Source organism: Pezoporus wallicus, unplaced genomic scaffold (assembly GCF_028554395.1).
Source record: "Pezoporus wallicus isolate ANWC-B61680 ecotype Strahan unplaced genomic scaffold, APGP_CSIRO_Pwel_v1 contig_8341, whole genome shotgun sequence".
Classification (NCBI taxonomy): Eukaryota; Metazoa; Chordata; class Aves; order Psittaciformes; family Psittacidae; genus Pezoporus; species Pezoporus wallicus.
In genome coordinates this window covers 2,203,595-2,227,950 of record NW_026638083.1, presented here as the reverse complement: position 1 = coordinate 2,227,950, position 24,356 = coordinate 2,203,595, and the positions used below count along the sequence as shown (strand labels likewise).

The 24,356-nt window shown below is 56.2% G+C and overlaps 1 protein-coding gene across 2 annotated transcripts in view; it reads left to right on the top strand.

Annotated features, from left to right (window-relative positions):
• Nucleotides 1–19,945, top strand: part of NOTCH1 (notch receptor 1) — a 41,890-nt gene extending 21,945 nt beyond the window's left edge. Inside the window, exons 5-34 of one of the 2 annotated variants that reach the window (XM_057409148.1) lie at nucleotides 369–491; nucleotides 647–880; nucleotides 1,016–1,171; nucleotides 1,263–1,448; nucleotides 1,882–1,995; nucleotides 2,555–2,668; nucleotides 3,675–3,908; nucleotides 4,184–4,294; nucleotides 5,032–5,224; nucleotides 5,424–5,569; nucleotides 5,864–5,977; nucleotides 6,865–6,984; nucleotides 7,103–7,255; nucleotides 7,615–7,843; nucleotides 8,002–8,203; nucleotides 8,318–8,471; nucleotides 8,707–8,891; nucleotides 9,036–9,168; nucleotides 9,579–9,698; nucleotides 9,799–9,911; nucleotides 10,449–11,020; nucleotides 11,763–12,191; nucleotides 12,985–13,133; nucleotides 13,745–13,964; nucleotides 14,313–14,403; nucleotides 14,647–14,812; nucleotides 15,527–15,822; nucleotides 16,075–16,222; nucleotides 16,333–16,430; nucleotides 17,165–19,945. In XM_057409148.1, the coding sequence (XP_057265131.1) occupies nucleotides 369–491; nucleotides 647–880; nucleotides 1,016–1,171; nucleotides 1,263–1,448; nucleotides 1,882–1,995; nucleotides 2,555–2,668; nucleotides 3,675–3,908; nucleotides 4,184–4,294; nucleotides 5,032–5,224; nucleotides 5,424–5,569; nucleotides 5,864–5,977; nucleotides 6,865–6,984; nucleotides 7,103–7,255; nucleotides 7,615–7,843; nucleotides 8,002–8,203; nucleotides 8,318–8,471; nucleotides 8,707–8,891; nucleotides 9,036–9,168; nucleotides 9,579–9,698; nucleotides 9,799–9,911; nucleotides 10,449–11,020; nucleotides 11,763–12,191; nucleotides 12,985–13,133; nucleotides 13,745–13,964; nucleotides 14,313–14,403; nucleotides 14,647–14,812; nucleotides 15,527–15,822; nucleotides 16,075–16,222; nucleotides 16,333–16,430; nucleotides 17,165–18,640 (6,779 nt within the window). In that variant the 3' untranslated portion in view covers nucleotides 18,641–19,945. Of the gene's footprint in view, nucleotides 1–368; nucleotides 492–646; nucleotides 881–1,015; nucleotides 1,172–1,262; nucleotides 1,449–1,881; nucleotides 1,996–2,554; nucleotides 2,669–3,674; nucleotides 3,909–4,183; nucleotides 4,295–5,031; nucleotides 5,225–5,423; nucleotides 5,570–5,863; nucleotides 5,978–6,864; nucleotides 6,985–7,102; nucleotides 7,256–7,614; nucleotides 7,844–8,001; nucleotides 8,204–8,317; nucleotides 8,472–8,706; nucleotides 8,892–9,035; nucleotides 9,169–9,440; nucleotides 9,699–9,798; nucleotides 9,912–10,448; nucleotides 11,021–11,762; nucleotides 12,192–12,984; nucleotides 13,134–13,744; nucleotides 13,965–14,312; nucleotides 14,404–14,646; nucleotides 14,813–15,526; nucleotides 15,823–16,074; nucleotides 16,223–16,332; nucleotides 16,431–17,164 lie in introns of both variants that reach the window. The other variant, XM_057409147.1, reaches the window with a different exon arrangement.
• The last annotated feature ends 4,411 nt before the right edge of the window (nucleotides 19,946–24,356 follow it).

The window sequence follows — 24,356 nt, the reverse complement described above, 5'->3', positions numbered from 1 at the left end:
TGCCACAAGCCTGTGTGGGAGCAGCCCCGGCTCATCCCGGTTGCTGCGGAGCTGGATCCTCCACTGCTCAGAGCGAGCGTCTGCGGAGCCAGGGGCTCTGGCAGGGGAGCCCCATCTGCTCTGCTCTGCCCAGGGAAGCCATTGCTGCCTGCCAGGCTCTGGTGATGGTGCCCTGGCAGGGAAAGCGGTGCGGCAGAACCAAGCCCCGGCAGAGGCAGGATGGGGCTGGGGGTGAAACCGAGCGGGTGGCTTCGAAGCTGAGCTGGGCGTGCCTGGTGCTCACGCAGCAGCCTGCCATCAGCACGGGCTACCAGGGAGCAGCGGGCAGTTGGTTGGTTGGCATCACGGCAGATGTGTCCTCTGCACAGGGTTCACGGGCCAGAACTGTGAGGAGAACATCAATGACTGTCCAGGCAACAACTGCAAGAACGGGGGTACCTGCGTGGACGGTGTCAACACCTACAACTGCCAGTGCCCGCCCGAGTGGACAGGTAACGGTGCCATCAGCACTGAGCATGGCACGGGCTGGGCTGGGGACAGACCCTGTGCCAGGGGTTGCTGGGGACTGTGCTGGGAGAACCGTCCCCTTCACAGCGATGCTCACAGAGCCTGCCGGAGCCTCACGCCGGTGCCCTGTCCCCTGCAGGTCAGTACTGCACCGAGGACGTGGACGAGTGCCAGCTGATGCCCAACGCCTGCCAGAACGGGGGCACCTGCCACAACAACCACGGCGGCTACAACTGCGTCTGTGTCAACGGCTGGACGGGCGAGGACTGCAGCGAGAACATCGACGACTGCGCCATGGCCGCCTGCTTCCACGGGGCCACGTGCCACGACCGCGTCGCCTCCTTCTACTGCGAGTGCCCCCACGGCCGCACGGGTGAGGCCACGTCCTGTCCTGTCCCCTGCTCACGTGCAGGGTGGCCGCTCCCCGCGTGTCCCCTGGCTCCTACCTGAGGTTTTGGTGCCTGGTGACTTCTGCGCCCGTCCCCTTGACGCGCCTTTCGCTGCCCAGGTTTGCTGTGCCACCTCGATGACGCCTGCATCAGCAACCCCTGCAACGAGGGCTCCAACTGCGACACCAACCCCGTCAATGGCAAAGCCATCTGCACGTGTCCTTCGGGGTACATGGGCCCGGCCTGCAACCAGGACGTGGACGAGTGCTCGCTGGGTGAGCACCGGGTGGGAGGCAGAGATTGCGGATGGGGAAAGCACCGGTGCCACCGGGAGCGTGTCCTCTGAGCCACACCTCTGTGTTGCAGGAGCCAACCCTTGTGAGCACGCAGGGAAGTGCATCAATACCCAGGGGTCCTTCCAGTGCCAGTGCCTGCAGGGCTACTCGGGCCCTCGCTGTGAGATCGATGTCAACGAGTGCCTCTCCAACCCCTGCCAGAACGATGCCACCTGCCTGGACCAGATCGGGGAGTTCCAGTGCATCTGCATGCCCGGTGGGTGCACAGCCCATGGACCCCTGCCCTGGTGCTGGTGTGGGTGGCAGGAGGGCTCTGGGTACCCTGAGCTTCAGCTCAGTGTTGGTTTGGGTGAGGAGCCACGGGAGGTGCGTGTCTGGGGACAGCACCAAAAAGAAGCCTGGTAAAGACTGGGGGGTCTCCCACAGCAGTGTGGGGACAGGAGGTGAGAGCTGGGCACCATCTGCCCTGCTCTGATCTCCTCCTCTTCTGACCTTGCTGGCTTGGGTCAAGCCAAGAGCAGGGAGACCCAGGATGGACAACCATGAGGCAGGCTGCGCATCAGGGCCCACCACCTGTAGCACATCTTTGTAAAGATGAGGAACCAAATGCACCCTGGTGCAACCTGCCCATCCCGTGCACTGTGCTGGGCCCGTGCATGGTGCTGATGGTGCTCTTGGTCTCTCCACAGGTTACGAGGGGGTTTACTGTGAGATCAACACAGATGAGTGTGCCAGCAGCCCCTGCCTGCACAACGGCAACTGCCTCGACAAGATCAATGAGTTCCACTGCGAGTGCCCCACTGGTACGCGGCATCCGTCCCACTGCTATCACGGTGAAACAGAGCCAGGATGTGTCCCAGCTCCCAAAAATGGGCTCCTTCAACTTCAGAGCCCCATAAGATGGGGAGAAGGGGCTCAGCACCTCTTGGTGCTTCTGGTGGGGGTTCCCCTGTTGCGATGTGTGTGCAGGCGATGCTGCTCCAGGTCCAGCCCATGGGAGAGGGGCAGGAGGATTAAACCCCACGGCTTTGCACTTGAAAAGGCCCCTCTTTGGGAAGGAGGGCGGGGGGCCGGGGGGGGCCGCACCAGCCGCTTTGAATGCGGTGTCAAAGTCACGGGGTGGAGCGGAGAATGGGGAGACGGTTAATCTGTGAAAGGAGGTTTTGAAGTTCAGAGACTTTGCTGCTCTAGAGATGTAAATAAGATGCTCTCAATGGCTGGTCGCAGCCCCACATTCAGGGCCCCCAGCAGCCATCCCCATGGAAACCCGGCGCCCTGGCCGGGATGCGGGGGGCCCGGCGGCGGGGGGAGGCTGGTGGGTGCAGGCGCTGTGCAGGGACGTGACTTCTCCTTCCACACCAGGCTTCAACGGGCACCTCTGCCAGTTCGACATCGACGAGTGCGCCAGCACCCCCTGCAAGAACGGCGCCAAGTGCGTGGATGGCCCCAACACCTACAGCTGCGAATGCACTGAAGGTGAGGGGTCCCCGTGTCCCGGGGGGGGCTCTGGGGTCCCACACTGCTGGTCAGGAGCAAGCCCCATCGTGTCCCATAAAACCCCATTGTAGCAACAAGTGCCCACCTCCGTGGGGATGCCCCCAAAGGCCCTCACAGGGGGATGGTCCCCTCTGATGTGGCTCCAGGGGTTGGCAGAGCGAGCGGTGCCGGGCGTAAGGAGCCCGGTGCTCACGAGGTGTGGCCCTGCAGCAGCCGTCCCACCGTGCTCCCGCCATGCTCCCACCTCGGCGGCAGGCGGCGGCGAGGGGGAAGGCAGGAAGGAAGGAATAAAGCTGCCTCTATGGGGACGCAAGGTGCAGGGCCGCGGGGGCTCGCCGACCGAAACCCAAGGAGCGGTTGCACAGAATGATGACTTGAGCCCTGGTGGCAAACAGTGGCTCTTTTGTGGAGCAGCTCCCGCCAGAAATCTTCCAGCTGAATGGCCTCTAATTAGTGTCTTGCTAATGCCAAGCCCCGATGAAAAGCTGCTATGTGGGCTTGGCGGGGTCTAGTCAAAGCTGTACTTTGTCCTCGCCTCTCCACCCCCAAACCCGGCGGGGAGGGAGCCGGCCGGGAGAATAGGATCTGCCGGGGGGGTTATTATTCGGGGTGCCTGCGGCCGGCCCCCCCGTGCGCTCCGGGACGAGCTGCGGGCGAGCGCGGGGCCCCGCTCGTGAGCCGGGGCGGTTTAATGCAGGTCATTGTGCACCCCGGGACAAAGCCCCTGAGCCGGCTCTGAGCAGCGCTGCTGCCCCTGCTCCCCTGCCTGCGCCCTGCGCCGGGGGTCCTGGGGCTTGTGGTGGGGCGGGTGGGCAGGTCAGACCACCCCGGTACAGCCTCATCCGTGGCCGGGGTGGGAAGGGGTGTCCTGCATCCCCCATCCTCTCCTGCATCCCCTATCCTGCACCTCCCGTCCTCACCCCGTATCCCACATCCTCACCTTGTATCTCCCATCCTCACCCCGCATCCCTCCCGCTGCTGGCAGGTTTCTCAGGTGCTCACTGTGAGATTGACATTGATGAGTGCGACCCTGACCCGTGCCACTACGGGACCTGCAAGGATGGCATCGCCTCCTTCACCTGCCTGTGCCAGCCCGGCTACACGGGCCACCGCTGCGACATCAACATCAACGAGTGCCAGAGCCAGCCCTGCAAAAACGGGGGCACCTGCCAGGACAGGAACAACGCCTACAACTGCCTCTGCCTCAAAGGGACCACAGGTGAGCAGAGGGACCCCTGGGGCTCCATGCGGGTTGGCTGTGCCAGTGCAGCATCCCTGCCTCATCCCCGGGTGGGTTGGTTCTGGGGCATCCTTGGTGAGGGTGAGTTCTCCCAGTTTGGTGCCCAGCTCCTGCAGGACCTGCTCCCCATCTGGGAGCTGCTTATGGCAGAGGTGCTTTGCCGTGGAGCGGTGGCACCCATCGGTGCTGGTGGGCTTCGTTTCGCCTCATCAGTGGGTCTGGGGAGCCCCTAATGGCACCACTGTCCTCCCCAGGACCCAACTGCGAGATCAACCTGGATGACTGCGCCAGCAACCCCTGTGACTATGGCAAGTGCATCGACAAGATCAACGGCTACGAGTGCACCTGCGAGCTGGGCTACACAGGTAAGGGCAGGGCAGTGCAGCCACCGCAGCACCCCAGGGACATGGTGCAGATCCAGGGGAGCCTTGGGATGTCCCCTGTGCCCATGGCAGTGCCGGGATGCCCCACGCATTAGGGACGAGGTGCACTGGGGAGGGTTGATGCTGCCATCCCGCTTCCTACAGGGAGGTTTTGCACCCTCCAGCGCTCCTGCTTGCCCAGGAGGGTGACCCTGGCTCTGGCCGCAATCAAAGGGGTGTCTGGTGCCGGGAATCCGAGTCCCGCTGCGCCCACTCCCATGGGTATCAGGTTGCTGCCTTGTCCGACTGGTTTGTTTGATGGGAATGGCGGAGGGCTTTGATGGGAGCAGCCCCCGCCTCTCCCTGCTCCACGGCCCCTTCTGCTCCTGCCCGCCGGGAGCCGCAATAAAGCTGGGCTTTGTCAGCCGTGCCAGGTAGGGTTACAGGCTGAAACCAGCTCCCTTCATTATTCCCTCCTGGACCAAAGGAGCCCAGGGCACAGCCTCTTCCCAGTCACATTAATGGAGCCAGGCGGGCAGCGCAGGGGTGTGAAGTCACCCTGCCTGCAGGGCAGCCCGCTCCTACGCAGCCAGCACACGTGTGCCTGGAGATTGGAGCCTCCAGCAGCCGTTCCCGGTGGCTGGAAGGGGCCCTGCCCAGTGGATACCCCCAGGATGCAGTGTGTGTCCACCGTGCCATGCATCCTGCGGGCTAACGCTTCCTCACACCCCCTTTCCCAGGGCGCATGTGCAACATCAACATCGATGAGTGCTCCAGCAACCCCTGCCACAACGGGGGCACGTGCAAGGATGGCATCAACGGCTTCACCTGCCTCTGCCCTGAGGGCTTCCACGACCCCAAGTGCCTGTCCGAAGTGAATGAGTGCAACAGCAACCCCTGCATCCATGGGAAATGCCACGACGGGCTGAACGGGTATGCTGGAGGGATGGGGACCAAAGGGCCACCAGCAAAGCCAGGGGCAGGGTGTGCGGCCGCGCTCTGCTCTAGTGCTGAGGGATGTTCCCCTGCAGGGGCCCGATGAGGAGCCAGGTTTGCTGGGTGGGTGCTGGCTGCTGTAGCAGGGCCAGGCCAGACCAGATCCTGTGGTTTATGCCCCAAATTCCCCCCAAAGCTACAGGTGTGACTGTGACCCAGGCTGGAGCGGCACAAACTGCGACATCAACAACAACGAGTGCGAGTCCAACCCCTGCATGAACGGCGGCACCTGCAAGGACATGACCAGCGGCTACATCTGCACATGCAGGGAGGGCTTCAGCGGTAAGGGTGCAGCCAGGGGCACTGCTGAGGCTGGGCTGGAGCTGGGGGTGGGTATCCCCATGCTGCTGGATGGGCTGGAGGATGGTGGAGACCCCAGGTCTGGTTGGGAGATGTGGCAGTGCATGGGGACCTTCAGCAGGGTTTGGGTGCCCAGGGCTGGAGCTGAGAGCCGGAGGCTCTCCCAGGGTGATGGGTGGGCTGTTGCCATTGTCACCATGGCCCCACTGTACCCTCAGCCCTCTCCCAGCAGCACACCTGCATCACAGCCGCTTCTATCTGTGTTCCTTAATGCAGGACCCAACTGCCAGACCAATATCAACGAATGTGCCTCCAACCCCTGCCTCAACCAGGGCACGTGCATCGACGATGTCGCCGGGTACACCTGCAACTGCCTCCTGCCCTACACAGGTGAGGGGGAGCTCCCTGTGCCCCAGGCCCTCACTGTGGGGCTGCTGCTTGGTGTGTGACAGCAAATCAGTCCCTTTTGCATGTGCAATGGGGCTGCCCACGGCTGCAGCTCCATCTGCCTGTGCCAGGGTGCAGCTGGAGGAAATCTGGAGGAGCGCTGGGAAGCAGCCAGCCAGAGCTTCCTCCCTCCTCATCCTCTTCCTCCTCCTCCTCCTGGAGGGCACCAAGCAGTGCTTTGGTTGCAGTGGCACTGGGGCAGTGGCACCGGGTGGTTGCCCCACTCACACCGAGCTGCCCGGGGGGGCCCGTGCTGCTGCTGGCCCCATTCTCTGCCGTGATGCTCAGGCTGGAAGAGGCGAGCAGGGGCCGAGGGGCCGGGGGATTCTGCTGAGCCAATTCCTGTTTGCCGGCCTCCCGCTTCCGCTCGCGCACAGCGGCAGCCGGAGCACAATTGCAGGAAGCTGTGAGCTGTTTCCTGCCCTCGGCAGTGGCCATAGAAACCCTGGGGGGACGGGGACGGGGAAGGCTCTGGAAAATAGCAAAGGCCAGTTGGGGAGATATTGGCTGACAGGGAAGATAAGGGTTCGGAGGGAACGTGTTCCTTGGCTGGATGTAAACAGGAAAAGCAGCTGAGAGGGATGGGGGGGGAGCGCAAAGGGGGGAAAGACACCCGAGCAGCACTTCCCTGCCAAAGGAAGTGTGCAGCACTGTAACGCAGCCCAGATTACCAGGGCTGAAGGATTCATGGGGGGCTGGTGTCATGGGGGACCGGGGATGGAGGAGAAGGCCCCAGCTGGGTGGTTCCAGAGCCTGCCCCAGGCAGGGCACAGGGGTGGTGGGGTCTTGGAGGGAGTCTCATTGGGTGCTTGTGGCTTGTGCCCGTGCAGGAGCCACCTGCGAGGATGTGCTGGCCCCCTGCGCTGGCAGCCCCTGCAAGAACGGCGGCGAGTGCCAGGAGTCGGAGGACTACAAGAGCTTCTCCTGTAGCTGCCCCCCTGGCTGGCAAGGTAGGGGCATGGCCTCTTCGTTGACTGGTGCAAGCAGTGCCCGAGACAGCATCATCGTCCCTGGGGCTTTCACCGGCCCCTCCAGCCCTCACGGTCCCTGTCCCGCTGTGTCCCACAGGTCAGACCTGCGAGATCGACATCAATGAGTGCGTGAAGAGCCCCTGCCGCAACGGGGCCACGTGCCAGAACACCAACGGGAGCTACCGCTGCGCCTGCAGGACCGGCTTCACCGGCCGCAACTGCGACACGGACATCGACGACTGCAAGTCCAGTAAGAGCAGGGGCTGGTCATGGACCACGCTCAGCCTGGCCCCAGTGTCCGTCCTGGGGTGAGCCCTGGCCGTGCTGCAAGCGCTGGTGGGGTTTTAGGGCCACCTCAAGCACGTCCCATTGAGCCGCATCAGTCCAGGGCGAGGTGGGAGCTGGCAGGAAGGAGGCTGGGGGGGAAGAGTGATGTTCAGGCAGTGAGCAAGTGTTTCCCATGTGCCTGCTCCCCCCGTGGGGCTGGTCCAGCCTGGTTCGTGGGCTCTGTCCCATCCCCCCACATGGCCAGGGATGTGTGTGGGGACAGTGCTGTGGGGCAGCTCCCAGGACCCCTTTCACTTTCACATGCATGTCCCTCCTCCCCAGACCCGTGCCGCAACGGCGGCTCCTGCTCCGATGGCATCGGCACGTTCTTCTGCGAGTGCCTGGCTGGGTTCCGTGGGCCCAAGTGCGAGGAGGACATCAACGAGTGCGCCAGCAACCCCTGCAAGAACGGTGCCAACTGCACCGACTGCGTCAACAGCTACACCTGCACGTGTCCCTCCGGCTTCAGCGGCATCCACTGCGAGAACAACACCCCTGACTGCACCGAGAGGTACGGCCGGGGCAGCTCCTGCCGGGCACTGCCTTTGTCAGGCTGCAGCAAGGGGCTGCGGTCCCTGCGCTGCCCCATAGCGCTGGGCCAGTGTGTGGGGCTTTGGTGTGGAGCAGGACCAGCGGTGACTCACTGGGATGTGGTGTGTGTGTTCCCAGCTCCTGCTTCAATGGCGGGACCTGCGTGGATGGCATCAACACCTTTACCTGCGTGTGCCTGCCCGGCTTCACGGGCAGCTACTGCGAGCATGACATCAACGAGTGTGACTCCAAGCCGTGCCTGAACGGGGGCACGTGCCAGGACAGCTACGGGACGTACAAGTGCACTTGTCCCCAGGGATACACCGGGCTCAACTGCCAGGTAGAGCCATGATGTCCATCCATGCACGCTGGCTGTGGGGGGGTCACTGCAGCCTCCGCTCCTGCAGAAGCCCTGCTGGGTCCTGAGCCCCATCTCTTGCTCTGCTCCCCCCAGAACCTGGTGCGTTGGTGCGATTCCTCTCCCTGCAAAAACGGAGGCAAGTGCTGGCAGACCAACAACCTGTACCGCTGCGAGTGCAACAGCGGGTGGACAGGGCTCTACTGCGACGTCCCCAGCGTGTCCTGCGAGGTGGCTGCCAAGCAGCAAGGTAAGTCCCTCACAGGGCCAGGCCTGGGGTTCTCGGGTGCCCCCCATGCTGGACTCTGAACAGGAACAGGCTCAGTTCCCTTGGTGGGGATCTTTGCGCAACCGAAGTGATCTCAAGGGTTGCTGTAACGTGCGCCCCTGAGGCTGCAGTCCCTGGTGGGATGCGCAGTGCTCGGGACATGGCCCCATGGTGTGTGGCTGTCACCGAGGTCCCCACGTCTCTGCTCTCCCTGCAGGTATCGACGTAGCGCATCTCTGCAGGAACTCGGGGCTCTGCGTGGACACCGGCAACACTCACTTCTGCCGCTGCCAGGCCGGCTACACTGGCAGCTACTGCGAGGAGCAGGTCGATGAGTGCTCCCCCAACCCGTGCCAGAACGGAGCCACCTGCACGGACTACCTGGGAGGCTACTCCTGCGAGGTGGGTGCCACGGCAGGCAGAGACCCACACGGAGATGCTGTTGGGCTGCGCAAGGGGTTTGGTGTCCCCTTAGAGGCTGTGCTCCCGCAGCCACGTGGGAATTGAGGGAACCTCTCTAATAGCTCCCCTCTTCCCTCCTTGTAGTGTGTGGCTGGTTATCATGGAGTTAACTGCTCAGAGGAGATCAATGAGTGCTTGTCCCACCCATGCCAGAATGGAGGAACCTGCATCGATCTCATCAATACCTACAAGTGCTCCTGCCCCAGAGGAACTCAAGGTAAATTAACTCCCCAGGCTGGGGCATTAGTGGGTTGAGTGCAGATATCCTCGGTATCTGCTCATTAGCTGCTCGGGCTGCCGTGGTAGGGGTTTGTGCTTGCTGCGGGCTTAGCCATCAAGGCCACGCAAGCTTGGGCAAGGGCTGCGCGGTTCCTCCTGCCATTGACTTGGTCAGGATCAGCCCCTTCGCAGGGAGGGTTCACAAAAGGGACCACCGGGCACCCCGATACTGTTTGATGAGCTGTGTGGGTTGTTCCCCCGTTTCTCTAGGGGTGCACTGTGAGATCAATGTGGATGACTGCAGCCCTTTCTTTGATCCTGTCACCCTGGGGCCCAAGTGCTTTAACAATGGCAAGTGCACGGATCGGGTAGGTGGCTACAGCTGCATCTGCCCCCCTGGCTTTGTAGGGGAGCGCTGCGAGGGAGACGTCAACGAGTGCCTGTCCAACCCCTGCGATGCCCGCGGCACCCAGAACTGCGTGCAGCGGGTCAATGACTACAAATGCGAGTGCCGGCCCGGCTACGCAGGTGAGCACCACGTCCTCCCCGTGCCCAGCGCCCAGCCTGCAGCCACCCCAAGCATCCCGCGCGCCTTCCTCTGCTCCTCTCACACTGCTCTCCCTCACAGGCCGTCGCTGCGACACCGTGGTGGATGGTTGTAAAGGCAAACCCTGCAGGAACGGTGGAACGTGCGCTGTTGCCAGCAACACCGGCCGTGGCTTCATCTGCAAGTGCCCCCCGGTAGGTACCCGCTCCTCTCCAGCTCCCAGCATGTGATGTTTCACTTGCAAGTCAGCCCCTGGCACTGAGGGGCTGTTAAGGGTCCAGTTTAGCTCCTGAGGCTTCCCCAGTGGGGATAGCCTGGGGTAAGCGTGGAGGGGAAGATGCTTTGCTGTGGTGTTCGCCAGAGGGAGGTGTATCTGTATGTGCATACCCTCCTCACTTGCAGGGAGACTGGGTTAGGGCCACGGAGAAGGAGGTGCCTCAGCCCTGCAGGTAGGATGATCTGCAGAACAGTCTTGCCTGGTTGACAGTTATTTGTGCCATATAAAGGTGGAGCAGGCAGCTATGCAGAATTGCTGCCTTTGTGTTGAGGGGGATGCTCTAACAGGCCTTACATTCTAGATTATCCTTGCCCATCACTAGTTTCAGAGGACAAGTCAGAGCCATGCCCTGATTCACTGGGCTCGTGCCGAGTTTCCCAGAGCACACACGTGTTGGGCTGCTCACAGGACAGCATCAGTGATCCTGCCTCCCTCCTTGCTCTCACCTCCCCAGGGATTCGTGGGTGCCACCTGTGAGAACGACTCCCGCACGTGCGGGAACCTGCACTGCCTGAACGGCGGCACCTGCATCTCCATCCACAAGAGCTCCAAGTGCATGTGCGCGCCGGCCTTCACCGGCCCCGAGTGCCAGTACCCGGCCAGCAGCCCCTGCACCTCCAACCCCTGCTACAACGGTGGCACCTGCGAGTTCTTCAGCGATGCCTCCCCCTTCTACCGCTGCAACTGCCCCGCCAACTTCAACGGCCTCAACTGCCACATCCTCGACTTCGATTTCCAAGGCGGGATCGGGCAGGACATCATCCCCCCCAAAATCGAGGAGAAGTGTGAGATCGCCGTGTGCGCGGGGTACGCCGGCAACAAGATCTGCGATGGGAAATGCAACAACCATGCCTGTGGCTGGGATGGGGGCGACTGCTCCCTCAACTTCAACGACCCCTGGAAGAACTGCTCGCAGTCCCTGCAGTGCTGGAAGTACTTCAACGATGGCAAGTGTGACTCCCAGTGCAACAACGCTGGCTGTCTGTACGATGGGTTTGACTGCCAGAAATACGAAGGGCAGTGCAAGTAAGTGACGTGCTCCTCAATCCTCCTGTTTAAAGCCATCTCTGCTGGTTGTCTGGGGGTATTTTCTGGTTACATAGAACAGGGTTGGAAAGGACCTGAAGATCATCTCCTGAGTGCAGACTTGTTCACCCTCTGTGCTCTGTCCTGCTGCCTGTGGGGTTGCAACTCAAGCAACCACACTCCCCTGTGGTCTTACTGAGTTTATATACTTGGAAGCTCTCTGGGTTTAGCTCATTCCAGATGGCTTCCCTGTCCTTGCCTGTATCATGCCATAGATGTGAGCTCTTCAGCTCACAGTAGTAGCGCAGTGAGTTTCAGCGTAGGGAGACCCCAGATGGAAGAGCAGCCAGAAACCATGATGATGTTAACGTCCAGGCATTCACCAAACATTGTCTTTGGCAACAGCAGGAACTTAATCCCAGATTCCTGGACCAGCTCTGGTCTGAACAACGATTGTGTGTCCCCATGTCTTCTGTGAGTCACAGCCATTTGTCCCTTTTTCTGGCATCTAAACTGAAACTTACAACTTAACAGCTGCTGTCTTTCACCTGCAGAGCTGAACACCTCACGGCACTGCAGGGAACAGTTGTCCTCAATGAAAACTGGCTTAGTGTATCAGGATGAAGAATATTTACACACAAGAGAGGTCTTTGTGGACCACCTCTTATTTTCTCAGCAGATGGGTGATATGTGCAGTGCTTGGTCTAATTCACACTTCTGCCTTTCTTTGTCTCCCACCCAGCCCTCTCTATGATCAGTACTGCAAAGATCACTTCTCAGATGGTCACTGTGACCAGGGCTGCAATAACTTTGAGTGTGAATGGGATGGTCTGGACTGTGCAAACAACATGCCAGAGAAGCTCGCTGATGGCACGCTGGTGGTGGTGGTCCTCATCACTCCCGAGAACCTGAAGAACAACTCCTTCAACTTCCTGCGGGAGCTGAGCCGCGTCCTGCACACCAACGTGGTCTTCAAGAAGAACCCCAAAGGGGAGTACATGATCTTCCCATACTATGGCAATGAGGAGGAGCTCAAAAAGCATTACATCAAGAGGTCAACAGAGGACTGGTCAGATATGTCTAGTGCTGTCATCAACAAAGTAAAGAGCAGCCTGTACTCCAGGGCTGGCAGAAGGCAGAAGAGAGAGCTCGATCAGATGGACATCAGAGGGTAAGGGGGACCAGTGGGTTCCTTTTTCACCGAGCAGCATTTGTTTTCTGTGTTGATAATAGTAACACGCTATAAAGGGAAGGATGTAGGTCAGATAATTGTATTTAGATGTTGCTTTCTGTGTGAATAGAAACCGGATTTTGCTCTCATGTGGGAAAATCGAGCGATGGTTCAGGAATCCCTGATACAATGCTGCGCCGACTCTCACGATTGAAGGAGCCCTGTGTATTGTTGGGAGCCAGGGCCGGGCTGGGTGGGACCTGGAAGCAGAGGTTGGCCTGACCGCCTGTCTGACTTCAGGAAGTCATTAAGTTAAGCCTCAGTTTCTCCCTGGGAAATGCTTTCTAGAGCTTTGTTGTAAAGCTCAATTACTGCAAACTGTGTTTGGAGGTCTTTGGTATAAACATACAGATCTAACCTTCTCCCTCTCTGTAGGCTCAATCAAAAGCCACTGAAAGCAAAGGAGTTAGAGCAGTGAAACTGATGTGGAAAGATCTGAAGGCTCTCAAACAGCATTTTTTAAGCTGCTGTAGCATCTGGGTACTTTTAAAATGTTGTGAAGCAGAGAATCCCTTCCACTCCTGTAGATAAGGAGTTTGATTTCATAGCACTCATTGAGGCAAATCCAATAGACCGAGAGCATGGGGAGCTGCAGGGCTTGAGCCACAGGGAAGCGAGGAGATGGGTTCCCACCTTCTACTTCCCACTGATGGTGGGTTAAAGAGGAGACGGGGCTCACTGTCTGCACAGTGTGGTCATTGCTGCGTGTCTCTCATTGACTCTCCTCACACAGATCCATCGTCTACCTGGAAATCGATAACCGCCAATGCATCCAGTCATCTTCCCAGTGCTTCCAGAGTGCCACGGATGTGGCGGCATTCCTGGGGGCCTTGGCCTCCCTTGGCAACCTGAACATACCCTACAAAATAGAAGCTGTTAAAAGTAAGCATGTCCGGTCAGCTGGGGAGGAGAGCCAGCCCAAACTGCCCTGCCTCACCCGTGTTTGGCTACCTGTCAGCTGCCTGTGTTTGACCTGGGTTTAACCACCTTGTTGTTTTGGGGTCTTTTCCTTTAAGTCTGTTCTTCAAAAAATTGCAAAACCAGTTAAATTTTTTTTGCTCATTCCAGGTTTATTTCAAAATCATTATCACTATAAAAGTTATAGAAAAAAAAGCAAAGAAATCCCAACCAGCTCCGATCAATCAGTGACACGCAAGGAGTTGAAGTTTGTATCTCGAAAATCCCCCCTAAATCCTTTTGTCTTAACAGCTCAATGCGAGCGCAGTGATTTGAAGTTCACTAATCCTGTTCCTTAAAGGAGAAAAAAGTGAAGCTGTCTCCTGGTGCAGCCTGGCTTGTGCAGCCGAGAATTTGCCGATGGTTTGCAATTCTGATTAATAGCGTATAAAATGACCTTATCTGGGGGGGGGGGGGCTGATTTAGACCAGACTTAGGTACCTCTATTAACTAATTTTCCCTTCATTTCCACTCGGTCACTGGTTTGCTATGCAGCTTAATGTCTCAGCATCTCTTTGTGCCCCACTGTTTTGTAGGTGAAACAGCCGAGCCCACGAAGAACTCCCAGCTGTATCCTATGTACGTGGTGGCGGTGGCTGTGCTGGTCTTGCTTGCTTTCATCGGGGTGGGAGTACTGGTGTCTCGTAAGCGGCGCAGGGAGCATGGGCAGCTCTGGTTCCCTGAAGGCTTCAAAGTGACAGAGTCGAGCAAGAAGAAGCGACGGGAACCACTTGGGGAGGATTCTGTTGGACTGAAGTGAGTAATTTGCTTGCTAACCCATTAAAACACAGTGCAGCGGGGCTGCTCGGGGCTCTTCTGAACGAGCACAGGGGAGTTTTGTTCTTTAGGGCATCAAACTGGTGTGGTGGGGAGGAGAAAAATCAGGTTTCTGAAAGTTCTGCATGGGGAAAAGAGTGTTCCCACCTGGAGGAGGTTTTTGAATGCTCCGTGGTCCAATTGCGCTCAGTAAAATATTACAGGAGGGAAACCTCCTGGAAATTCCCGTCTTGATTCTTCTCAGCTTGTGCATGCCGATGAACAGAGCCCATCACAGAGCACTGCCTGCAGAGGAGCTCATTTTTTTGTCCGTTTTCCTTTTTAAAGGCCCCTCAAAAATGCTTCAGATGGCACGCTGATGGATGACAACCAAAATGAGTGGGGTGATGAGGAGACCTTGGACACCAAGAAGTTCAGGGTAAGCTCACTGCCACATCCCCTTTCTGTGCTGCAAGTAGTCACTGGCTGGGTTTTGCCATGGAAGGAGCATGGTGCTGTGGAAAGCAGCAGAGCAGAGGGACTCTCAGGGGCCCGGTCTGTGTGTGTGTGGCTGCTGCCGGCTCCTTCGCAACCTATGTGTGACAAACACCTTTGGGACTGACAGAGCTTCCCCCTCCTCGTGTGCTCTGCTCTGTGCTCACTTCCTGCTGTCATTCCTCAGTTCGAGGAGCAAGCGATGCTGCCCGACACGGACGACCAGACGGACCACAGGCAGTGGACCCAGCAGCACCTGGATGCTGCGGACCTGCGCATCTCCTCCATGGCACCTACTCCACCACAGGGGGAGATCGATGCGGACTGCATGGACGTCAACGTCAGAGGTCCTGGTAAGGTGACTCCTTTCCCTTCTGTGCTGCTTGGCAGGGAAGCTGAAATCCTTTCTTACCTATTGCTGATGAGCAGTCCCAGACAGCCTGACTTCTATCACTAGGACTGAGTTGCTGACAGTCCTTCTACATTGCATGGCTTCTGTTGTGTGTGATCCAGTGATGGACCTTGTGACATTTCACTTTCCATGAGATCTCTTGTTTAATCACTGAGATGGAAATTAAGAGAATACAGAAGAAGTGCCTATTAAATCATCCAGTTTATCTCTCTGCCACTCCTAGATTCCTCTCCTCCCACCAAACTGCATGTTTCACAATTCAGGTTTTTAACTACATCAATAGCTCATAGGCTTTTATATTATTACAAACATTTGGTCTTCTCCACATCTGTGAAACAGTGCTCTGAAATAGTGAAAATATCTAAGGCTGTGCTGTACCATGCTCATGTTTGCTTTGAGCAATCTCCCGTATAAATTGCACCTTACATGTTGGAGTGTGCAAGCTCCAACAGATGAAATAGGAAAAGCAGCGAGCAGTGAGTTACCACTAAGGAATTTCAGATCTGTATCAGAGGGAGGATATTCATGTTTGATGTTTAGAACCAGTCAGGAACTCATCTGGATGCACCCCTGAGAATAAGCATCTATTGCAGACAGAGCATCTTGCTGATGGGGTAAAAAGCCTTTATTCACCAAGTTCCCCTGCGCTTTTCAGATGGTTTCACCCCGCTCATGATCGCCTCGTGCAGCGGAGGAGGGCTGGAGACGGGCAATAGCGAAGAGGAGGACGATGCTCCCGCCGTCATCTCGGACTTCATTTACCAAGGCGCCAGCCTGCACAACCAGACTGACCGCACCGGGGAGACGGCGCTTCACCTGGCTGCCCGGTACTCCCGCTCGGACGCTGCCAAGCGCCTGCTGGAAGCCAGCGCCGATGCCAACATCCAGGATAACATGGGCAGGACCCCCCTGCACGCCGCCGTCTCTGCCGATGCCCAGGGAGTCTTCCAGGTAAACGATGCTTCCACCTCTTCTCGGGGTCTAGTGGGGAAGGTGCTGGTGTGCACTGAGTCAGTCCCACACTGAGCGAATCACTGGGTCTCCAGCAAGGTGCGGGTGAAAGTCTTGAGGACTGGAGGCCCTGTGGTCTCAGGGCAGGGCACTGAGTGTGAGCGGCCACTGGAGGGATCAGCCCCATGGAAAGGGTGCCGCAGGTCCTGACTCTGTCCCTGTTAACACGTGTGATTCTGGCTCTTGTGGCAGATCCTGATAAGGAACAGGGCAACAGACCTCGATGCCCGAATGCATGACGGGACCACTCCTCTGATCCTGGCCGCTCGCTTGGCTGTGGAGGGCATGCTGGATGATCTCATCAACTGCCATGCAGACGTCAATGCCGTGGATGATCTAGGTACTGCGGGCATCTAAAACAGGCTTCCTCAGAGGCGGGAGGAGAGAACTGCTTGCTGTTACTCTTACTCTTCACTAATGAGTGCTGTATTTCGTGATCTTCCTCTGTAGGCAAGTCAGCACTGCACTGGGCAGCTGCTGTGAATAATGTGGAAGCTGCAGTAGTCCTCCTGAAGAATGGTGCCAATAAGGATATGCAGAACAATAAGGTAGGGGTCTCCTGGGCTGACCTAGGCAAGGAAAGAACCATTGGGGAAGTCTGTTAAATGGTAATCTTTTGCCTAAAATATAACACTGTCACTGAGACTGATTTGATTGTTCTGATGTGAATGAAGCTATTGGATTATATAGAATCATAGAATCATGGAATGGTTTAAATTGGAAGGGACCTTAAAGCTTATCCAGCTCCAACCCCTGACACGGGCAGGGACACCTTCCACTAGAGCAGGGTGCTCCAAGCCCCTGTGTCCAACCTGGCCTTGAACACTGCCAGGGATGGGGCAGTGACAGCTTTTCTGGGTACCATGTGCCAGTGCCTCAGCACCATCAAAGCAGCATGTGGGATTTGGTCATACATGTGGGTGATGTCGAGGGGCCATGCAGTGCTTGGTGAGCAGTATAACAGTGTTCTTGTGGCTATCTCCTTGCATGTTCTGGGTCATTATATTTGTATATATTATATCTGTGTATATATATATATATACAGATATATACATATACATATATATTATATCTGTATATATTATTATCTGTAGAGTCTGATAATCAGTATAAGGACATGGCTCAGCAAGGTTAGGAAGAAGCAGCAGCAGAACCTCACTGGAGGAGAGGTGGTAGTGACCATCTCTGCCACCCAACCACATGGTGGTGGTGCGGAGCTCAGCACAGTGTTAGCCAGTAGAACCTGTGAACTTACACCTAACCGTCTTTGCTGGGTTTCCAGGAGGAGACCCCACTGTTCCTCGCAGCCAGGGAAGGGAGCTACGAAACCGCCAAGGTCCTGCTGGACCATTTTGCCAACCGGGACATCACGGACCACATGGACCGGCTCCCGCGGGACATCGCGCAGGAGCGCATGCACCACGACATCGTGAGGCTGCTGGATGAGTACAACCTGGTGCGGAGCCCACCGCTGCACAACGGCCCTTTGGGAGCACCCACACTGTCCCCACCGCTCTGCTCCCCCAACGGCTACATCAGCAACCTGAAGCCTGCCGTGCAAGGCAAGAAGGCCAGGAAGCCGAGTACCAAGGGCCTGAGCTGCAATGGCAAGGATGCCAAAGACCTCAAAGCCCGGAGGAAAAAGTCGCAAGATGGCAAAGGGTGTCTGCTGGACAATGCCAGTGTGTTGTCTCCAGTGGACTCCCTGGAGTCGCCCCATGGGTACCTGTCGGATGTCGCCTCTCCTCCGCTGATGACCTCCCCGTTTCAGCAGTCCCCTTCCATGCCTCTGAACCATCTGCCAGGCATGCCTGATGCCCACCTGAGCATCAATCACCTCAACATGGCGGGGAAGCAGGATATGGCCATGGGAAGCTCCAGCAGGATGGGCTTCGATGCGGTGCCGCCGCGCCTCTCCCACCTCCCGGTCTCCAGCCCCAGCACCGTGATGAGCAATGCCCCGATGAGCTTCTCTGTTGGCGGGGCCTCCGGGCTGAACGGGCAGTGTGACTGGCTCACCCGGCTGCAGAACGGCATGGTCCAGAACCAGTATAACCCCATGCGAGGCAACATGCAAGCCGGGGCGCACCAGCAGACGCAGAACCTGCAGCACGGCATGATGACCTCCCTGCACAACGGCTTGCCCACCACAAGCTTGTCGCAGATGATGAGCTACCAGGCCATGCCCAGCACCCGCCTGGCTTCCCAGCCCCACCTGATGCAGAGCCAGCAGCTCCAGCAGATGCAGCAGCAACAGCTCCAGCAGCAAAACCTGCAGCCGCAGCAGCAGGCGCAGCAGCAGCCGGCACAGCAGCCGGCGCCGCAGCCAGCGCCGCAGCAGCACCACAACCCCAGCTCCAACGCGAGCGGCCACATGGGCCAGAATTTCCTTGGTACGGAGCTGAGCCAGCCCGACATGCAGCCGGTGAGCAGCAGCACCATGGCGGTGCACACCATCCTGCCGCAGGAGTCCCAGATGCTGCCCACCTCTCTGCCGTCCTCCCTCGCCCAGCCCATGACCACCACGCAGTTTCTAACCCCACCTTCCCAGCACAGTTATTCCTCCCCCTTGGACAACACCCCCAGCCACCAGCTCCAGGTGCCTGACCACCCTTTCCTAACGCCGTCTCCGGAGTCTCCGGACCAGTGGTCCAGCTCGTCTCCTCACTCCAATGTGTCCGACTGGTCCGAGGGCATCTCCAGCCCTCCCACGAGTATGCAGTCACAGATGGGACACATCCCCGAAGCCTTCAAGTGAAAGGCAGTGATTCAGAGACGCTGGCGCGCAGGGGGAGGTCGAAGCTCGAGGGAGCCCTTTTTTCAAAGGACATTGGATGCTTTTATCAAAGGATCCTTTTTTAAATATGTTTTTATAAAAAAAAAAAAAAAGTGAAAAGACAAATTAATTCCTTTTTTTTTTTAGTATTTATTTATGTACTTTTTATTTGACATGAAAACACTGCCTTTTTATTTATATGTTCTATTGTTAAGAACTCAATGTGGGACACCAGTTGTGTTTCAAGGGATCGAACAATTAGGGTTTTATAGGACGTTCTCTTTGGTTTCGGGGGTTCGTTGTGTTTGGTTTCAGAGGAAATGTCTATGTAAAGCTATCAGCGGCGATTTGTGATTCTGAAATGCCATTAATTTATTGTTTGTCAACTCGGAAAGAGGTGAAAAAGGGGAAGGAAAAATTAACTAAAACCACCGCTTCTTAGGGGGGAAAAATTAAGTACGGAGGGATTTTTGGAATGTACTTTAAAATGGTTCCTTTGCTGTTATATGAGAGGACATTTTATGGTACCAGTCACGAACCTTTGTTTAAATTTCAGTATTATATAGTTGTACATTTGCCTTGATAATAGAAATTTTTGTTCTCTCTTGTTTTTATATATATATATAAAAATATATATATTTAAATGATTTTTATGAGCTAACAAAAAACATAAATCGGGATTACAGACCTGTCAGAACAGGTCCTAAGCTAAAACACCCCAACGAACCACAAAACACGAATACTGTCCCCCACCACAAGAGTATTTGCCAAACCTTTCGGAGAGCAAGCCCATAACCGTGGAGTTCATACACAAAGGAGACTTAATTTCACTTTGAGTATCTTTACTGTTGCTTAGTTCTTGTGTTTGCATTCGAGTAACTGTTTAAGACATAAATGCCATTATGAACTTGTAACGCACGTCCTTATTTTAAGGATGGCCTGCCTGTTTTAAGGAAGGTTTGTCTGTCGGTGCAGACAGCCTGAGTGAGGTTACACAGCATCGCAGCCCTGCCACCGCCGGTGATGCCCGAGCCCGGCTCCCCTGGCAGTGCCATCGCTGGGGGCCCGGTGGGAAGCGCTGCTGGCGTCGGTGGGATGCTGGCCTGGTTCAACAGGAGGGCGAAGGAGAGCACAGCCGAGCCTGTGCCGTGAAACGTTGACATTTTGTTCTTGTTAGTCTGGAGTGATGCATCTCTTTTATATTGGTGTGCACTCTTCCTGTGTATCATGTAAAATATAGTATAAGCCTGTGGCAGATTTAATGTTTGTAAATACGTTGTTTTTTTTTTTTAAAGAAAAGGTGGATTTTGTTTCAAAAATCTAAATGAACGAGTCTTAAATATATCCTAAATATATCGCCTTAGAGAGGTGTTGGAATATCACTCACTCGGGTGCAAAGGCAAGCAGACACCCTAAGACTAGATATGTGTATGGGACAGGCAAATAGAGAGCAGAGAATCAAGAAAACCTAAGGAAAGGGTTCCTTTCCCTCGTTCCTCTTTAGAACACCAAATAAAATGGATATTTCTCAAGGCACAGCGCCTTGCCAAGCACTCATCTTAGTGAACATTTCAGACCATTGTTATTGTGACACGCCTAATATGAGTGATACAAACATCCCGTGGTGTTGAATCTTCCTATGTTTTATAAACTAGAGTGTAGTTTAAGAAAAGATATCTTCTGTAATAAAGTTATCTACATGCAAAGTTGTAGTTTGCAAAAATGATGTATTTTTTTTGGTTAACTGATTTGCAATAAATGATGCTTCTGGGCATCTAGATTTTACTAAAACTGGAACTTGGTGGTTTTGTTGTGGATGGGTTGAAATCTGGGCTCGATACCCACTGTCTCCCACGCCTGCAGGGCCGCAACTTCCCAACAGCTTGTTCCCTGGGTTAAAGCTCAGAGCAGGGCTCTGGACCATGAAACTCTCCTTGACTTGTGCAAAACTCCCATCAATGTCAGAGGTCTGGTTTGAGCAAGCACGAGAGGCTCTGCTTTACCTGTGCTGTGGATGCTCTGATGTCCTCCAGGCCTCTGCCATTAGGTCAGGATCTAATGGGTAATCATTGAATCAAAGGGGTAAGCACTGAAAAGTTGTCACTTGCGCATGTTCACCTGTGTTCCACCACCTTAAAACTGCTTTCTGATCAGGTTTTTAGGGGCATTCTCTGGCTGATGACACAGCCAAAGATAAAAATGGCCATGTGCTTCTAATTAAATAGTGCCCATGGAAACAGCCTGCTATGAGGGGTGTTAAGAGTTATGTTCAGTGCTTCCTTCTTCACACATGGGGCTGGGCACATGGCTGGGCTCTCAGAGGTGCTGGTTGCACAGGTAGGAACTGGGGAGCCATCCGAAGGGCACCAGCACCGAGGGAAGGTCTCACTAACACCACTCCAGGCACAAACACCACACAAACGTTTGCTGTCCTTGTTGCACTCAAGGTTTTCAAGGTAATTTGATTCTTTCTTTTCCCCACAGGGGCTCTCTAGGCCAAATGCAGCTGCAAAGTCCCCAGATAACTGGATATAAATAGCCAAGCCGTGGACCTCCTCATGGTAACTCCTGGAATGCTGGTATTTTCCACTCCATGGCTGGGGAAGGAGCAGGCATGTGCGAGCATGTACCCGGTGTCCAGCCCTGGATGGATGTGGGGCTGTCAGACACGTGCTGGTCAGAAGCTGGTGCTGCAGCAGCGGCATTCCATGTGCCATCCAGCAGCAGCAAAACGGTGCCTTTAAAGGCAAACTCCACGGAAAGGGGGATTTCAACTGAGCACAAATCCCTCTTCCCCCTGCAAAATGTGGCTGAGCATCAGTGTACCCCAAGGGACACCCTGGGGGTGGTTTCCTGAGACATGCTCTTCCCCGCGGTTGTGTCCGCTGCATCCCATCTGGGCTACGCTAGATGGAGTGTGCCTGCCTTCACCGCGACTCACACATGTGCTGGCCATGGATCACATCTGGGAACATCCAGCTGTGTTCCCACGCAGCCCCATCCTTCCAGGCTTCTCCCACATGCACGCATCCCAGCACTCGTGCCCATGGCATTGCCAGTGAGACGGGGACGCTCACACCAACATCAGGCATCAGAAGACTCTCTCCTGTCTGGTCCAGTGTGCAACACTGGTCACTTGTGGTCCAGGCAGGAATTAGGGTTGGAATGGATTAAAAAAGGAGGGGTTTTGAGGATGTGTAAAACAATGTGAGGTTGCAAGAAGAAACTGAACACATGTGGCTCATTATGAGGAGGACGACTGTAATTTTCCATGAGGATGGGTCAGAGGGGCAGAATGAGAAAAGAGGGGGCTAAATGCCAGAGAAAGAAGCAAAAATAAGGTCTGTACTAGCACATGAATAGATACCAATAAACTGGCCACAGAGTTGTCTGGACTAGAAGTCAGAAAAGGGTTTTTTAAGCAATAAAGGAGCCACACTTTAGTTTTGAAGCATTTAGCCCCCCATGACTTACATCTATGACCCACAGGCTCCTGCCAGTCCCAGGGGAGGGTTCAGAAGTGTTTGTGCAGCACAAGACCAGCACCAGCTCTTCCGATGGTTGATGCTATGAGGAATCCCTGCACCTGAGCCATTTGTTTACACACTGGAGGGCTTGGTGCTCTTATGCTTTGTTTTCATTATTCCTGCTCAATTAGACGGGACACCCAGAAATTGTTACTCTGTGCTGCCTTTCCCTCCAGGCTGTCCGTGTTTGCCCGGAGTTGCTGACAGCTGCTTGAACCCTGGTTGAGGAATCCTTCCTGCAGCTCAAATCACCCCCTGAAGAATGCGCGAAAGGAGCCAAATTCAACCAAGGTGTAGCCTCTCTCCAATTACACACACATGGGTTAACGTGGGCACGTCGAACAATCACAGCCACTGAGTAAATAAATAGAGCTCAGCTTGCCCAAGCTGGCTGACCTGGCATGGAATACTGATACTCTTAAGAGAAAGGTTCCTTTAGATGTTTTCTCTGTTTCTAAACTTGGAGAATGATGCTTTTACTCCAGGGCTGTGTTTATGGTTCCTGCACCCTGACAGGCTGAAGAAGTTATCGGGATATCATGGGAAAAGGTCATTATCCTTTTTGTTGCACCCAGAATGAGCTGATGAAGCAGGAAGGGAGGGCACACGCTGTCCCCTTGCCACCAGGAAGCCTTTACTTTGTCAGTGGGTCGCTCTCACGTCCAGAACCGGCTGCAGTCACCGAGTACAGCGAATCTGTCAGCTTTGGGGTGAAAAGTGATTGAATGTCTTAATGTGGCATTTATTTATAATCGCATACTGGCCAGGAGAAGAGCAAAGGTGAGATCCCATTGCAGTGTTTGCACTGTGTATGTGTCTGGGTAAGTCTGTAGGTAGAGGGATAGGTCTGTAGTGTAAATACAGAGCTTTAGATACAGGTGTAAGCTTTTGATGGTGTTTACACAATACATACGTATTTTTAACGCCATTGCGGCTCATTAAAATCGTGTTTCCTCAGATCGTACCTGTTGGGGGAAATACCAAGGGAAAACCGGGGCTCCATCTCCAATTCGTGCCCGCGTAAGGCAATTGCGTTTGACAAGCTGGTTTGTGAGAGGGCTCCTCCAAAAGAGGGAGACGAAAGGCGTTTGGAAAACCGCAGCACTGCCGCTGGTTCCCACACCAGCATCAAAGCGCTGCCTCCCCGGCTCGCCGGGGCTTTGAGGATATCGCCTCGCTTTAACGACCGAGCAACAGCTCTTGTGCTTATAACGACCCCCGATCGAGGTGTTTGTTAAGGTCATTTGTGCTGTCCCCTCCGAGGCGGTGGCAGCATCAGCACAGGGATCACCGCCTGCATAGGAGGCACAGCCTTCCGGGTGCACAGCAGCTCCCTGCCTTAAAGCTCGGTGTTTGTGAGAAACGGACCCTCAACACAGAGCTGGGCGTGGAGGGGGCTGCACGTGGCTGATACGGTCTGCGAAAAACCGAAATGTGAAATCTGCGTCTCTGCAGAGTGGGTTTGGACGCCTTTAAACTGATGCCTACAGGAAACCTGGAGAGGGGCTTGGGACAGGGGCCTGTAGGGCCAGGCCAAGGGGAATGGCTTGAACCTGCCCGAGGGGAGGCTGAGATGAGCTCTGAGGCAGAAGCTCTTCCCTGGGAGGGTGCTGAGGCGCTGGCACAGGGTGCCCAGAGAAGCTGTGGCTGCCCCATCCCTGGCAGTGCTCAAGGCCGGGTTGGACGCAGCGGTTGCAGCACCTGCTCTAGCGGAACGTGGTTTGGACCGGATGAACTTTAAGGCCCTTCCAACCCAACCCAGTCCGCTCCAGGGTGTCCCGTGATTGATCTCCCTGCACAGATCCAGCCCCCACGGACCCGCGGGACGGAGCCCTGGAGTGCAGCGAGGGGCAGGCTCGTATGTCCGCCTCTCCCCCACAGAACCCCCCCGCTTCCCGGTTCTCCGCTGCACCGCCCCGGGCTGCCACCGCCCCGAGGGAAGCGGCTCCAGCCGCTCTGTCCCACCCTGGCGGCCGCCTTCGCCACTGCACCCGCCGCGGCGACCCCTACGGCTCGGCAGGCTGGGGCAGCCCGGCAGGGGCTGTGCCCGGTGGGGGGACACCGGGACCCGCGCTCCGCAGAACCGGGCCGGTGGCACCGCGCGGGACTCGAACCCACAGCGAAGAGGGCCGGGACAGCACTGCGCCTGCGCGGGCAGGGGAGCCGTCGAG